Here is a 17111-nt window from a genome sequence, read left to right on the forward strand (position 1 = left end):
CATATTCATACCAAACTAGTTTATTGTGAGGAACAAATTTAAAGTAGGAAACGGATTTGCGGAGCTAGTCTTTCGGCAAACGGAAAATGAACGCAACTAGTTCGCTATGCGGAACTGACTTAGTTTTGTGTGAAATACATGAACTAGTGATTATAAAAGATAATGATTGATCAAAGAACACATACAAGTGAGTAACTCTTGAACTAGTTCGCTGGTTGGAACCAGCTCAAAACCTGAGACTGAGCTGATAAACTAGTGATTAGACTTAGAGAATATAACAGAACCTTATCCTTATTTCCTCACTTCGATTCGATCAGAATATAACAGTGAGCTAGAAAAGTACACAAACGAAACAAATTTGATAATATATTTTGATTATTTCAACTCTTACCTGACACATGTAGTTCATATAGACATCCGTCAATATTATTTCGTAATAGACAGCTGAATGAATTCATATGCTATCGAATTTGCATTTAACACGTTTCGCTACTTTCGGCTTTCGAATGGCATACAGCTGGGAGTTAACATGTGTACGATGGAGTCGTAGAGCTGTTCGTGGATCGCCGCGTAAGCAGACAATTATGCATATAAACGTACCAGCCCACTCGTACGCTCCATCATTAAGGCTAACAGACAATTTGTCAAAAGGAAAACAAGAAAACTAACACGAAAATTTGCATAAAAAATAACAAACAACTAATATTAGACAACAACAGCACAAACATAAAAATTTGCATGTCTGAACGACTAAGTTGGGCAACAGATACAACAACAACAACAACAGCAATAGCAACAAGTTAGCTACCAATAACAATTTTCTATACAGGTAACACAGAAGCAGAGGCCCAACTGCAATTACCGAAAGCCAGCCGAAACGGCAGATCAGAGGAGGATCGTTCAGTCAGTGGATGAGGGGAGAGGGGGGAGGGCAGCGGGACGGAGTCTTTCATGGGGCAGCTGCCAACTGACAACAGCAAGCGGCAAACACTGTTGCAAGCAACATGTGCGTTTGTGTCCGCAACGATTAAGTAAAAACAATTTACACGCCTGCCAACCCGAGCCAGAGTCAGAGCCAGAGACAGAGACAGAGACAGAGACAGAGCCACTGACTTAGCGACAGTGGAGCCGAATGCCAAAGCAACAGACTGAAAACCTTAATTGAAATATTGCATATACAGACATATAAAAATAATAATAAAATCTTTTATTTTTCGGAATATGATACAAAATTTGTGTACACTAAAATTTGGAAAGTCAACACGTATATTTCGGCTTTCAAGCTCTTCAAGTAATATGATTTCTGGCATACCGAAATTTACTCATTTCACGTTCGTCAGTGAGTATAAAAATGTTCACAGCATACCATGCATGTAGTTCTAGCTTACCTAAAAGCCCTGAAAAGGGCATTTTATATGATTTGCTTATCAACCGCTCCGTTTCCTTCAATATATGTATATCTCCAGCTGTTACTGCGCTGGGAATAAAATTTTAACGAAAATTTCGGCTAAGTAATAGGCGAACAATAAATGAGAACCAGTGAGGCCTTTTATAGGTAATTTAAATGTTAGTTAACAGTGTTTTATGATGCACTGCTATTTAACAGTGTTGACTATGTTAAATAAAAATAGTGTTACACTAATATGCATCATTTTTACCACCTTCGCAGAGGCACAGAAATGATAAGTATGGCACAAAATGTTCCCTAACAGTAAAATAGCATTATACCGTTACCATACTGTTATTTAACAGAAAATAATATTATTCTATAGAACAACATTTTACATAGGCATATTCTGATACGCATTCGCCTGGTACTTCTGTTCAAATCTTGCCCCAACAATTAGAGCCTCAATTAGAGCCACAATTAGAGCCTCCCTAAGTTATGCAACAATATTTTTAAGATGTTTCTTTTTATAAACCGTTGAGTTTTGAATGTTAATTCCCAGTGAAAACACACAGTTTATATATTAGTTGACTAAAAACATTTATTTTTTTCTAATTTCATTTTTTTTGTTTCTGATTTAAATCTAATGTTATTTTTTGCAACGTAAACTGAGCAATGTGTTCCACTGTGGAACGTGAATGTGAACGGAACGTGGGCAAGATCGAGTGTCCGTCCCATTGCCGGTCTTTGGCCAGCAAACGTGTGGCGTTAATATGCGTCGCTCTGGCTTAGCTCGTTCATGTTAGTGCTTCCTTTTGGCATCGCCAACATGTCAATTATATCGTATCAAATTAATAATTGAGCAAACAAAAAAAACTAAGGAGAAATATACATACATATGTACATATATATACATCCATCTTTATGTATGTCTGTCTGTTAATATGTGGCACGTCTTCGGCCCATTTGCCAATAGAGTTGCCTTAAGGAGCTGCCAGTTGTGCGAGCCGATTGAGGCAGACAACCATTAACTCGCCCCATATCGCAGGCAAGCCAGTCCCGTATCATACTTCTAGAATACCCGGACTCTTTCAACTACTCCTAGAAACTTAGCGCTCAAACTGCCTTGGTAAAGTGACAAATAAAAGCTCCAGACTTGAACCAACTATAGATTTGATTTTAGGAAATTGAACGAGGACTTTTCTATTCTATACCAGTAAAGTATAATGTATAGTGTCTACAATGACCCTTTACTTCAGATCGATCGGGGAAAAATCAGAACGGAAATAATAACAAAAAGTTTTTATCCGATCGCCAACGAACTCTATTGCTTTCGGTTGCCCACTGAGTTATTTCTCTAAGTAAAAGACTGTAATCCATTTCATGTTCCTTATTTCAAACAGAACAAAGAATTCAAAATGAGATTGATAAGGAGCCTGTATTCCCTATCAATTGTCGTAAAACTATATGCAAGGCTTAATATTTAATTTGATTGATGATCTTTTTTGAAGAGAAGACTAGGCAAATCGAAAATTAGGAAGGCACTAATCACGTCGTTAATTGAAGGCGTGGCAAAAGTTAGAGTTGCAAATGGGAAGCTTTTTAGATATATTGACGGAAAGCTCTTTACCTCTCCCGTTGAGAGTTGGATGGGTTGTACATATGTATGTGTCAGTACACAAGTTGTTCAAGATCATGACTGGAGCTAAGTTCAAAATGAGAAAATGATTCGAGTTCACAGATATCCCAGAAAAATACTTGAACTGATCAAAGAGAAATACAAATACAGAGTATCACGTAGTCAGTATACAGTTTATTGAACTAGTTGTTCATTCGGAATCAACTTCTGTAACGAAATCTTGCAAATTAATCAACATTTTTAGTGGTTTTATTGAAATGTACCAAGCGAGATGACAAAACACAAAACTGGTTAACAACATTTTTTCCAAGTTGTTATTGTTGTTGTTGCGTTGGCGTCATTTGCGGCTGTATGTGTGTGTGTGTGTAAGAGCCGAAACGGTAATTATCTTTTGACAGCACTTTGCTTGAATTTGGTATTGACATCCAGCTAAAGATCGAAGGCGATGGCAGCGGCGACAAGAGCAACGCTTTAGCCAGGCCGACAACTGAGGTTAAAACGTGGCCGATTAAACTGACAGCCAGACAGATGGACAGACAGCCAAGCAGCCAGCAAGTAAATTGCCATTCAGGCGCACCAGGGACAGCGACTGTTGCTTAAAACGCCAAAATAAACGGGGCTCCAATGCACACATACATTCATACATAAGTATAACCATGTGTAGAACTATGTACTTGAGAGCAGAGCAATCTAAATAAAATCATAGCTGAAAATAGACAACCTTTTTAAAAGTTTTTAATTTTTAGAAATTCTCGTTTTATTTTATTTTTATATTTATTATTGAGTTTGATATATTAATTTAAAAGCAAAATGTTCTGTATTTATTTTTATTTATTTTATTTGTATTCTATGTAGCATACACAAAAGCACATTTTGTTCAAACTTCAAGTTAAAATTTGAAATCAAGTCAAATTGTGGTGAATTTACAGCAAAAATATATATGTACATCTATACATACATATGTGTGAAAAAATAAACAACAAAAACAATTGAAAATAGCCAGCTGACACTGAAACAATGAAAGTTGAAGATCGAACTATCGCCCATCTCTAACGCGCTCTGTTTACCAATAAGCCGCTGCGCGCGTGTATGCGTGTGCATGTGCATGTGTGGGTGCGTACGTGTGCGTGCGTGTGGGATGAGCTAGGAGAGAAAAATGAAAACGGCGCCAACGATAAGTGAAATTCGTGCAAAGAGAGCACGAAAATCGAAGACAAAACGCAAAGTCAAACGAACGTCGCCAGTTGAGACCATCGAAAGAAATAGAGCCGCATGCAAAATACCAAAGAAAATTGTGGAAAGATCATAAATAAACGAAATATCGATCGCGATCGCGATCGGGATCGAAAGCGGGATTGGGATTGGGATTGTTGCCACAGCGCAATATAAATATATACATACAAGTAAAATTGAAGAAAAACGCGCGAAAGAAGGAGAAACAGCGAGGGAGAGAGAGAGATAGAAAGATCGCGATCGAAATCGAGAGGCATGGCAAGCAAGCGACTGAGTCTGATGCTGGAGGAGCCACTGCACTCCAACGATGGCGCCAGCAATCTGGAACAGCGCTCGGCCAAGCGGCACAAGGTAAGCGACGAGTCGCCACTGCAGCGCATGCTGCAGCGTCAGATCTCCGGCGGCAACTGCACCGTACACCTCTCGCCGATCACCGAGCTGGCGCACAATATGCGCGACACACAGCTGGATGGCGGCGGCTGTGGGACGCCCAAGTCGAGCACGCTGCGCAGCTACAGCAGCATCTCGTCCAGCTACGACTCCAGCAACTCTCTGGATGACGAATATATGGCCATGTTTGAGCTGGAGTCAATGGAGCAGCGGCCGCTGGACAAGCTGCCCGGCGATCTGGATGCACTGATCAGCGGGCAGCTGAAGAGCACCAGCATGGGCACGGCACGCAATAGGACCGTGCGCCGTTGCCTCAGCATGTCCGAGCAACAACTGGAGGAGGAGCAGGATCAGCAGCAGCACGATCAGCCGCAGAAGGTGTTATCTCAGGCCGTGACGCCGGTTAAGACGAGCAACGTTAGCATGCGCAAAGCCGCCTCCATGAACGATGCGGACATCATGAACGCCCTGGCCGACGAGCCGGAGCTGATCGGGGATCTCAGTAAGCCGTGTGCCCTGCCCGTGCTGCTGCACGGCGTGCGGCATCGCGATCTGAAGACCATCTCGTGCGAGACGCTGGCGCGTCTAATGCGCGGCGAATTCGCCGAACTCCAGAATCACTACCAGATCATCGACTGTCGTTATCCGTACGAATACGAAGGCGGCCACATACGTGGCGCCCTCAATCTCTATACGCGCGCCCAGATCAAGGACGCATTCCCACCGTGCGATCAGATCGCTGACCAGCACCGCATCTACGTCTTCCACTGCGAATTCTCCTCGGAGCGTGGACCGAAACTGTTGCGCTACTTGCGCAGCAACGATCGCAACGAGCACACCCACAACTATCCCACGCTCGACTATCCCGAGCTGTATCTGCTGCACAACGGCTACAAGGAGTTCTATGCCAGCTATACGGATCTCTGTGAGCCCTGCGACTATGTGCCGATGCTGGCGCCAGCCCACAATGAGGAGTATCGTCTGTTTCGGGCCAAGACCAAGTCGTGGCAGTGCGCCGATAGCGATGGCGGCGACAGCGGCATTGGCGGTACAGATGGTCACTTATCCTCCTCCTCTTCGTCCTCGAGGCGGGGGCGCACTCTGCACAAATCACGATCCCGCCTGCTCTATGCAGAAGAATAGAATACCTGAGGATATGGCCATGATGGAGCTCAAGCAAACGATCTAGAATTTAGAGTGTCATTCTGTTGCATTGATGATGCGCAGCGTTGCCGGACTGTTTCAACGATCGAGCCATTCGCATAAGATCTAGTTAGTTTAGATGTTTAACCCAAAGGACGCAAATTTGAAGTTTCGTTAAGTTGATGCGTTTTCCCATATATGTTAAGTGGAATTTATGTGATTGTTTAACTTGATTTTACGCTTTACAGTTAGCTGTTAACGGTTTACGATTTACGGTTCTGGTTCATTGTTAACAGTTCTCAAATGTTACCCCAAAAATGTCCTCTAGTCAGTGCAACAAAATTTATATTTTTAAGCTATTTTCGATTGTCATCCCTATGTATGTGTGAGTTTCTCTTCTATTCCTTCTTTATTTTCCTTTGGCGTTTAGTTAAATTTAGTTTTTCAAATTTTCTTTATGTTTAATTATATTAATAAAATTATTCGAAGCAGTTTCCAAATCGGATACAAATCGCTCTTTCAGCTAAGATTTCGATCATATATTTCTATGTATCTATAGGATTAAGTGATCGTTAAACAATTGATGAAAGTATAATCAATCTATGGAGCTTATTTGAAATTTAAAAAAAAAAACAAAAAAAAATACAAGTATTCTTAATGTGATGTAGCAAATAAGAATCTTTATGTTTAAATAAATCTCTCTTAATATAATCTTAATCGAATGTGGAAATATTGAAAAAGATACCTTATGTTTTTATTGTAGCAATCATTTAAAAAATGAATAAAATTACCGTAAAATAATGGACCTATGTGGAGATCCTTGTGAAGAACAAGTTCAATCTCGGCATAGAATAAGCTGAGAAAAGGATTATGATTTATGAATTACAACAAAAATGTTCAGGGGACTTACTAGTCATGCACTGTCATATTAAAGCGTTTAATTCCATTAAATTATTAAATGCGGGCAATACAATGTCTCTGATCTATATTTGGAATACGTAATTAAGAAACAAGGCTTACATAGCCATAGAGAAAAGGTAGGATTTCATATCTGTATGTCTGTATATAGGTATGTATGTATATTGTGTATATATGCATGTAGACAAACACTTTGGAATTTCACAATACTTTCGCTTGCCACGCCTTCTACTGCTGCTGCTCCTGCTACTGCAGATGCCTCTGCAGAGAGATAATAAAAATGAAATATTGCCCGAATGTGTTCCGTGCAACAGCTTCAGTTCAGCTTCTCTTTCACTCTCTCTATCTCCCTCTCATTCTTTCGTTGCCAACTTGGCTCCTATGTATTGCCACTGCCATTGCCATGAAAATCGGATAGCAGACATATTTTATGTTGGCTAACTGGCAAAAGAAACTACGAAAAAAAAATTACGTTTTATTTATTGCCAACAGCGGAATATTACGAATATTACACAAGAGACCGCAACGGGCGCCAACTTTCACCCACCGCCAGCCACCAGGAGAGAAAGAAACGCATATCATATATTCATACATACATATTCATGTGTATATGTACATTATATACGGGATAAATCAGCTGAACGACAACTGTCTGTCTGGCAATTACTCTTCTCTAACCTACCTACCTGCGCATGCTCTTACTTCCTTTTTAATTGTGTGTGTGGCTTTTCGCGTGTGTGTGTGTGTCGAGCACAATTAGTGCTCAACTTGAGTACATTGTGTAGGCTAGAGCGAGCGTCAGCTGTGAGGTGAATAATACAAACCCACCACACTGGAGCGTGAGCAGAGGACAGTTTCAACTCCTAATGTAAGTTTACATAGAAAATTTAAATAACGTGTATTTATCAATTAAAATTGACTGCAATTTTCATTTCAACATTCAAATCAACTTCATTGTACAATTATTGAGAATGATTTTTTGTTCTGCAAAATAATATCTAGACTAAGTTAGTAATCAACAAATATATTCGAATAGTGCTTAAGGCTCAAGGTGAGTCGAAGGGCGCCTTGAAGCCGGCCTTGTTATAGAACTCCACTGGAAGAGCATCGTCGGCATCAAAGAAATCCGAATCCCTCGAGCAGCATGGCCCAAGCTCCAGTTTGACGATCGTGTCGCCCCAGAAGCTGAGCATCTTGCGCTCGAGCAGCTCGTCGCGCAGCTTGACAATCCACGCATTGTACTGCCAGGGTCCGTAGAAGCCAGCGTCGCTCTTGTACTCCTGCAACAGCTCGGCGGCCTTCTCGAGCTCCGACGCGCTAGGCGTGCCCTCGAACAGTAGCTGCCAGATGGCCGAGCGGGCCGCCTGACCAATCTTTTCGACATTCTTCTTGTGCACCTCGTCGGGCACAGTGACGGTGGTCAGCACGTAGCGCTTCATCAGGTCACGATAGTCGCTCAGCGGCTCCTCTGCACCGATGCGCGCTTCAAAGTCGCCAGCCAGGGCAGACGCATTATTGGAATCCCGCTCGACCTCCTGGCTGCCATCCTCGTCACCGCTGGCAGCTGCCTTCTCGGCTGCGCGCGCCTTCAGGCTGGCCGCGAAGGGCGCCACACAGCCGGCATGGGCATAGAACTCCAGCGGTGGCTCATCCTCGCTGTCAAACAGATCCGAGTCGCGGGACCAGCATGGACCCAACTGTTTGGCCACAATCGTATCTCGCCAGAAGTCGAGGAGCTCCCGCTTCAACAGCTCGTCCCGCACCTTCACTATCCACTCGTTGTACGGCCACGGCGCATAAAAGCTTGCGTCACTTTTGTGTTCTTCGAGCAGTTCGCTGGCTTTTTTCTGTGACTCAGCATCGCCGTATTCGTCGTTGAACAACAGCTTCCATATAACGTCACGGGCAGCACTGGCGATTCTCTTGAAGTTCTCCTTGGTCACCTCGTCGTCGACTATCTGATCGACCGTTACTTTCGTTTCGATGAGTTTAGTGTAGTCCTTGAGAGGCTCTGTTGTGCCAATGACAAAAATGTTCTGTGGAAATATCATTTATTAACTCATTTATTGCTGATAGTCCACTCCACTTACTTCCTTCTCGGTGGCATTCGTTTTTGCTGCTGTAGATGTCATTTCGTCTCCCCCTTCTGAATTGTCGGCTTTACGTTTTGACATTCCTCTTGATTGTTGTCACTTTCTTAGGTTTACTTTTAATTTCACACTTGTTCGCAACAATCGATAAATGGCAAAAAATTACCGAAAATATTCCTTTACTCCAACATTTCTTAAAATGCTCCACATTTAACAGAACTCAGTATCTTAGTATGGTCTATGTTAAGTGTATGGTATTTTAACATTAGACATCTACGGTCACACTGATTACATTCAACAAAAAATTATTCGTGCTTAAGGGTTTACGCTTGTCCCCAATTCTAAAACAACTAATTTAAATTGCAATTAGTTGCGCAACAATTCCATTAAAAGCGTTCATTGAGCTGCAAATAATCGTGGGTGCATTTATCGCAACATCAAGTGTTGTCCTCCGGCTGTGTTTCGTCTGTGTCTCATTCAGACTTGGTGAAAAAGTTTGAGGTTACAATATTTGACCACGGCAGCAAGAAGCCAAACGACGTGTTAATGCCTCCCGCAAGCAATAAATTGCCCATTCGAATAAATATAAAACATTTCTAATACGAGTGTAGCAGACAGTAAAAAGAGCCTGCATAAAAGCAAAAATCCAAAAATCAATTGTATTTGTGTCTGTGTTTGTGCGTGTGAGTGCAAGTCCAAGTGTGTGCGTGAAATTCCACTTCTCGTACTCGAAAGACAACGAAAAAGTATCAAAGTTATACTCAAATGTGTATGGCAATTGTGGTAAGTGCACAAATAGTTGACCAATAATAATAAATAGATCAAAGTCGATGTATTTAGAGCGAAAAAAAGGCATAACGCTTTCAGACAGTCCAAGTACATACATATATTTGTATGGGGAGTGTGACCAAAGTTAGTAATTAAATTAAATACCATGTCGGCGAAGGGGGTTCATTGCCTTGCAACGATTTCTCTTATGTACTTGCTGCACTTTGTGAAATAAATACTTCCCAGGGCGTGACTGGGTTTACTTTCAAATTTATCTTATATTAAACTAGTGATCCAGCTTATATCGCCAGTCCCATTATCCTCTTTGTCTTGCTCATTGTCATGGCAGAAAGTAATGTAAAATTAAATTCGATTCATGATGAAATACATGCAGGATTCATCCTTTTATATACTATTCGCAATCCTGAACAAATCACGTCATTTGCATTTACATTTATTTTAATGACGGACTTGGCAAACTCGAGCTAATTAGTTTCGCGTGCCTATTGAGCTAGCTTAATCTACAAATGCAATCTTGCTATTGCTATCCCTCTCTCTCCTACAGACACAGAAAGTGAATTGGCATGAGTCGAAAATTCGCCAACTCGTGAAATGATTCAGAATTTGGATTAACGCTTATTCAATTTTAGGCACTTTGCTTATGAGTTATTGACCCACATGCACCTGCATATACATATACATATTTATGCATATATATGCTGTATTAAATATTTATGTACATTATGACGTAGCTAGATGAAAGTAAATGTCTGCACTGGATTGACCCGGTTACAGTTATAACTGAAAGTAGTGCAAGTGCAAAACTAGGGCATGACCAGCACAGACGAAAGAGAACAAAACATGATTCGAGATGCATACATATGTACATATGTACATATGTATGTGTGTAGATGTATATACATGTATGCAAATGCTCTAAATTTGTGTTTACTTTCATTCGCAAATACAAAAAGTACATACATATGTATATATAAATGTATATGCATGCATGTTAGTATATATGTATGTATGTACGTCAGAGCGCTCACTAATATCTAATCTATATTAAATGCTCAAACAGATTTATCATATCAACGTCAACTGCAACAAAATAATATTTAAGCAACAAATAGACGACGCAAAAAGATTCACTTGAGCAAAAGGCGAAAAAAGATTTATATTTGGATCAGTTGTATTTCTTTCCGAGCAATTGAGGACGCGATATACATCTCCATTCCGTACAGTTATCATATTATTTATTTTTAAGCACATACACACACACAGAGAGACAGAAACAGCAATGAGCATAAATTTATTATCAGTTTGCATCGGTCAAGAATTGCCTGTTGGTATGTGCACTCAACTAAATTAAAGTTGTAGTTGATTCATTTGTATATATGTAAATATGTTTATAATTAAATACCGACCGTATTATTTATACATTTGTTTTTGTCTCGTCTGCAAGACATACATACATACAGACATTCGTACAACTCTTTTTGTCATTTGCGTCAATGCGAACAAACAAATAATCTAAATGAACGGCCGATTATAACTGTAAAACAAAAGCCAGCCGTATTTATTCACATACATACATATACGGTAACCAAGTACCTAATCGTAACTTTAAATAACAGTTAATCCAATTGCATATGTAGCTCTCGGCATGAACTGCCTCTCTCCTCGCTCTTTTGTTTTCAGTTTCCGTTCGTGGCTTTCTGTACATTCTCTGCGATATTTGCGCTGTCCTTGAACAAGTTCAATGATATTGCTCAGCGCATAGTAGCATCAGTGTTGTTGCTGTTTTTTTATTTTTTTATTTTTTTTTTTTTTTACCCTGAACGCATTTTTATACTCATTCATTTTGTTTTATTTTTATTTATTTTTTATTATTTATTCTTAATATTAAAATGAATAGAGCGGTGGATATACATACAACATGTACGATCCGAGCAACTGTATTTCATGTTATCATTTGATTTTATTGTCTTTGCCTGGCTTCTCTACGTATGCCTTGTGCCACTTTGAAATTAGACAAATGCATGTACATATGTATGTACATATGTACTGTGTATCTTTGTACATTGCGATTTCATATACATATGTATATATGTAGGTTTTTTTTTTATATGACAGCGTGGGCATCCTTCAAATCTAAATAAAATATTTAATTTAGGTTTTAAAGCCAACAATTCACTTATGGCACGTCTGTGTGAGTGTCGCAGCACAGAGAAATTTATTCATGTTTATGTGATTAGATTATGAAAGCTGAAAACAGATAATATGAAATACTATTTAAATTTGTTTGCCCTAACAAGCGAATAATTTATTTTTAATAGACAGTTTTTCGCTCGAATTTCGCCTGCAAAAACTATTTGTCAACAGCAGGTCGTATATATGTATGTATGTGTGTGCATATGTATTTATTTTCGCTATTGTCACGTTTCCGGAAGGCGTGCGATTTGCGTTAGTGTGTGTATGTCATATCTAAATATAGAAAAGGAAGAAAACGACCAAAACATGCAATATTTACAACGTCAGTTGCCGTTATTCGCTTGCCAGAGGTGGGGAAAGTGGAATTGGGAACTGGGGGAGTGGGAGTGGAACGTGGCACAGGGAGAGATAAAGAGAAAGAGAGATAGAGATAGAGGCGACACTAAAACCACGAGCCAAGTCTAAATATAGTTAAGCAAATATTGTTGTTGTTGCTGCAGCCGTTGTTGTTTTTATTGTTTTTGTTGTTGTTGTTGTTGGCTACCATCTAAAAGGAGAACTGCATAAAACGACGACAATTTTTGACTGGATAACCTTGCAAAGGGTTCTTTGCTGGCATGTGCAAGCGACATTTACAGCGCGAAATCGTTCCTTGGCCTGATGGATACGAAAAAGGAGAGAGAGAGAGAGAGAGAGAGAGAGAGAGAGAGAGAGAAAAAGTAATCAGAACTTGTTCCTTAGGTATTCGATCTGCGGCACAAACAGCGATTGCAACCTTCAAACTGTAATCATGCTCCATATACTCCATATATGTATGTATGTGCATACACACACATACAGACATACAATGCCTATCTGTATATGCATTGAATCAAATGCGATAAAAGGGCTGACGCATTTTCCGGCACAAGACGTCATCAAAATTATTGTTGCCTTGTTGCTTGGCACCAAAAGATTATCAGGCCATAATACAAGACTCCTCAGGCACTCCACATACACAAGTCGACAAGCGCTATATGTCAGTATATATAAAGATATTATTATATACAAGGTTATATACTAGCTTCTAGAGCACTTACAAATTTCTCAACTTTGCCAAGCAATATAAATCGTAAACAGTTTTGATAAAGTAGAATAGCTTCAACACTGATAAAAGACGAAAGGAGAAAAAGCAAAGGTCTTTCAAAAGTAGTGAGAAACAATGAGTATTAGGTAAGTTGTGCACGCGAGCAAACACTGAATACAATATAGAAATTGACATAGTATTCAAATGTAGCATATATGGACACATGAATTTTTGTACTTAATTAAAATTTGAAAGCCGGCAAAAATGTTGATGTAAACAAATAATTATTTTTGTTTTCAATACTAGAACCCTGCGCGACATATTACGTCATTCAATTGCGAGAATTACAATTTATACAAGTTTTATATGTGTATAGTTTGTAGTGTATGCTTTATCTAGATATTTTATTCAATATAACATTAAATCAAGGAAGAAAAATGAAATTAATGCACAAAAGTTATTAGGTTCAATTTGGAATTATTAAAAACATAAATTCGTTGTAAAATATTTTCGTGAAGCTAATTAATTTAAAAAAAAAAAAAAAAACTTTACCCATATATATAACATATATTTAAATATTTTGTGGTAATAGAACATAATGAAATTTATTTTTGTTAAATATACAATGTCAATGCACTTTAATATTCATATTTAATAATCTTTAGACAGCTTTATTCTTCATTTCGAAGACTAACGTCAATGTCGTCGTAATAACTGCTTTTAATAGTACATAAACAAATTATCTATAAACTATTAATGCTATTTAGCATTAATGTTGCCTACGAGTATAAAAATAGAACAACTAGAGCTTCATCTACTCTACCTGAACTTTTTGAGCCACCTTCGATTAATGGGTATCCCATAAACATAGACAACGACCTCATTTTGTGCCGTACCCAACCCAAGCCCAAGCTTTTAGTACCGATAATTTCCATTATGAAAGTGAAAGGGCAGACTAGCATTTTATGCTGTGTTTACACTTGGATTAGCCACGCCCTCAACACCTCCTTTTCTGTTCGTACAGGCAACAGCCAGCAGCCGTTAAATCAATATTCCGGAGCAGAGTCGCTCGCTTCTAGCACAATAGTGTCCTAGTTTTTTTGCAGCTTTACGTGTGCTCTACTTTTCGCTCGAAATGTGCCAAATACTGAATTGTTAATGTTGTTAATCAAACAATATTATTTGCCAGAGTCAAAGAAACTAATTTAAAGTTTGTTATGCAATATCAAATAGGTTATGTATAGCCCATTTATTGAATATGAATGATTAATATTTTTAAAGAAAGAGATAATCGTTTAAAGTTTTTTTTTTAAATTATTATTATTTTTATTGTTATTATTATTTAATGATTTTTTAAGGGAAATACAAAGGTATATATTCTATAACCTATAAACGTGGAATTTTATTTTATGAACTTAAATATATTTATTCTTATAAGGTTCTTGGATCGATATTTTAGGATCCCAAATGGAACACATTTATAATTGCATAGTGACATTTTGGATTAGATCTCTTTATTTAAACTTTAAATTTGCAGTCGAGAATCGGAAATATGTATGTAACTCTGTTTTATTCAATCCAATATTCCTATTATAATCTCTTGAAATTATTATGCCTATCAGAATGTACAGTATCCGCTTTAGTGAGGGCTTACTGTCCAGGACATTGCCGCATTCAAACTTTTTTGAAAGTTCCCAGGCCTTTGTCTGACGCAATTAATCGATATATACATATTTATGTAATTATTATATTCTCTTTTTAATCGAAATTGCTTTTTGCACTTTCCTCCAATTAGTTATATTGATGATTCATCACAATTGGCGAAATATCAGGCAATGTCTGGCCAGTGTCTGGGTATTACTTGAAAGTTATCCCCTTGAATTATAAGGGTACGTTTGAGCATATTGAATGACAGACGAATCAAGTTTCTTCCCGTCGCTGTTTAGATTGCTAAAAAAAAAATATATATATATAGCTTTTTCCTTTCATTTAGCAATATAATAAAAGAGTAAATATGCATTTTTTTTCGGCTGCGAACTTCGATATTTTATACCAGAATTTGGATTTTTTTTTCAGCTGCAGCCTTGTTGTCTAGAGAATACCCGAATTCGCATACCTAAGAGGGTTCATATCTGTTTTCATTATTTTATTTTTCCTTGTCTCGACGAGTCTTCGGCTCCTTCTGTTGCGTTAGTGTTAATGTTGTTGTTGTTGTTGTTGTTGTTTGTTTGTCTACCAGCGACATGTTTCACAATGGCATTGACTTGTCTGGCCGGAGTGCAATCAACTCTTGGCTCTCTGCTCTGCTCACTTTATCCTCAATTTCTTTGGCCAGCAAAGTTTCAAGCTTACCTTCCACTCTATGTCTCTCTCCCTCTCGCTGTCTCCTTCTCTTCGTGATTACCTTTCCCTCTTTGTACTTCTTCCCCTTTCGCTGCTTCAACTTTATCTACTGCCACTCTCTCAATATGTCTCACGCTCTTCCTGTCTATATACATATTTCCTTCTCCAACTCCTTCTTACTTTCCCTCTCTTTCTGCTCATATATTTTCCTCTTGAGATATGAATTTAATCTTGTATTCCTCGAGATATTCGTAAATTTTATTCAATTTTTCACTCAAATGTTATGCTTGAAAACCTCGAGCTGCTGCCTGTACTTATATATGTATGTATATATATGTATGCATAAGTATATACGTCATATTATAGAGATAAGATTAGTTAACGCAGTGTCTCGTGTCTACGAATAAAGTGCCAAATAAGGCTAACACGACTTTCGTCATGTCGCCAAGCGGATTGAGCTGGCACTTTCCAGTCTGAATTGGTGTATACGTCTATGGAATGCCCATCAGCATGGAACTAAATAAAATCGGTTCAGCTTTTTGAGATATGCTTTAGATTGATATTTATACAAGCTTTACGAAAAATATAATTAGTACAGCAATGTATAATTAATAAACTCTAGTCGGGTATTTAGATCTCACTTAAATGCAAATGCGTTTATAAATCACTTAAGTTCTAGTTTAGATGTGAATGCCTTTTAATATAGAATTTATGATCTTCTGGTTTGAATAAACCCACACAAAACTAAATTTAGTTGGTAGAGTATGGGTATAATTTATCATTTACCTGTTTATAAGCTAATATATTTTGTATACTATCTAAAATAAAATACCTTTTTCGCATTGCTAGACTGTAAAATACCCTATAAATATACTTAAATTTGTTTATATTATACTAAGCTCATGGAAATCAAAGTATAGGGTGTTGGAAAATTAGTCATGAACTTGAACATTTATACATTATACAATATAGATATACATGAGGCCTTCCTTTCCTGATATATCAAGCAAATTAGCTGAGCGCATTCAAGCGTGGCCTGGGGCTTTGTTGTATAGGGGAAAATTGTTGGAAAATTCATCCGCCCACTTGGACGACCGTGTGGGTAACAAAAAAATAAAAATAAAACACAATTACAATAAATTACAATTTACACTACAACCTACACACATAGTACCTGCCCAGCCATAGTCCGACTGTCTGGAGCCTGATTCTACTGCCGTCATATTAGTTTAAACTGGTTTCAATTTAAATTGCAATTGTTTTGCGACCTGACCTTGAATGTGTTTGGTTTTTTCTGTTATCGTGCGATAAATAATCAGATAATTCTTTTCAATTTAACTGTCGTAAGTTGGTTTGTTATTTTTCTTAAATAACATTGACCTTGGCTCGAAAGCTGTTGAGCGGTATTTGCATTCCGAATTAAATAAATTTAAAAATATCAAAAAACATTTCTCCGCTTTTTAATGATTTTCTTAATGGGAAAAACTTACATAATAAACAAGTGTATTTTTAAAAATGTGTATTTATATTATGCTTCGCAAGTACGTAGAAATACATATGTTTCTTTATAATGAAAACTAAAAAAGCAAAGCAGAGTGAATATGAAAGAAATTCCAAAAATAAATACATTTTAATAGGCCGGTCTCTCCTCTGCATAACTTTTTCTCTCTTAGTCTCAATTTGTTGTTGTGTAATTTACCTTTGCAGTCGCATTTCGAGTATCATAGAGCACATACTATATGGATATAACTATATAAATATATATATATAATAATATAGGCGTGTCGCATTTAAGATTACGAAAGTAAATATGTTAAATATAGCATAATTAATACATAATGATTTGTTGATGTTCTATTTTCGACTTGATATTTGCGCAAATTATTTATATAATGTTTTTGACTATGAGCTATAAATATT

General features: G+C 38.0%; 2 protein-coding genes across 2 annotated transcripts; one reads left to right on the forward strand and one right to left on the reverse strand.

Moving 5' to 3' along the window:
* Positions 1-3962: 3962 nt before the first annotated feature.
* On the forward strand, positions 3963-6534 carry twe (twine). Its single transcript, XM_030386638.2, has one exon. The coding sequence runs from the start codon at positions 4515-4517 to the stop codon at positions 5790-5792; it is 1278 nt and encodes a 425-aa protein (XP_030242498.1). The 5' UTR covers positions 3963-4514; the 3' UTR covers positions 5793-6534.
* A 1077-nt stretch (positions 6535-7611) lies between these two features.
* EndoGI (Endonuclease G inhibitor) lies at positions 7612-8966 on the reverse strand. The gene is made up of 2 exons (XM_030386639.2): positions 8801-8966; positions 7612-8746 (listed from the first exon to the last, which is right to left on the reverse strand). Exons 1-2 carry the CDS (start codon positions 8882-8884, stop codon positions 7757-7759), a joined length of 1074 nt encoding a protein of 357 aa, XP_030242499.1. The 5' UTR covers positions 8885-8966; the 3' UTR covers positions 7612-7756.
* Positions 8967-17111: the final 8145 nt, after the last annotated feature.

Source organism: Drosophila navojoa, chromosome 3 (assembly GCF_054131105.1).
Source record: "Drosophila navojoa isolate 15081-1374.11 chromosome 3, UAZ_NAV_1.0, whole genome shotgun sequence".
In the NCBI taxonomy this organism is placed as follows: Eukaryota; Metazoa; Arthropoda; class Insecta; order Diptera; family Drosophilidae; genus Drosophila; species Drosophila navojoa.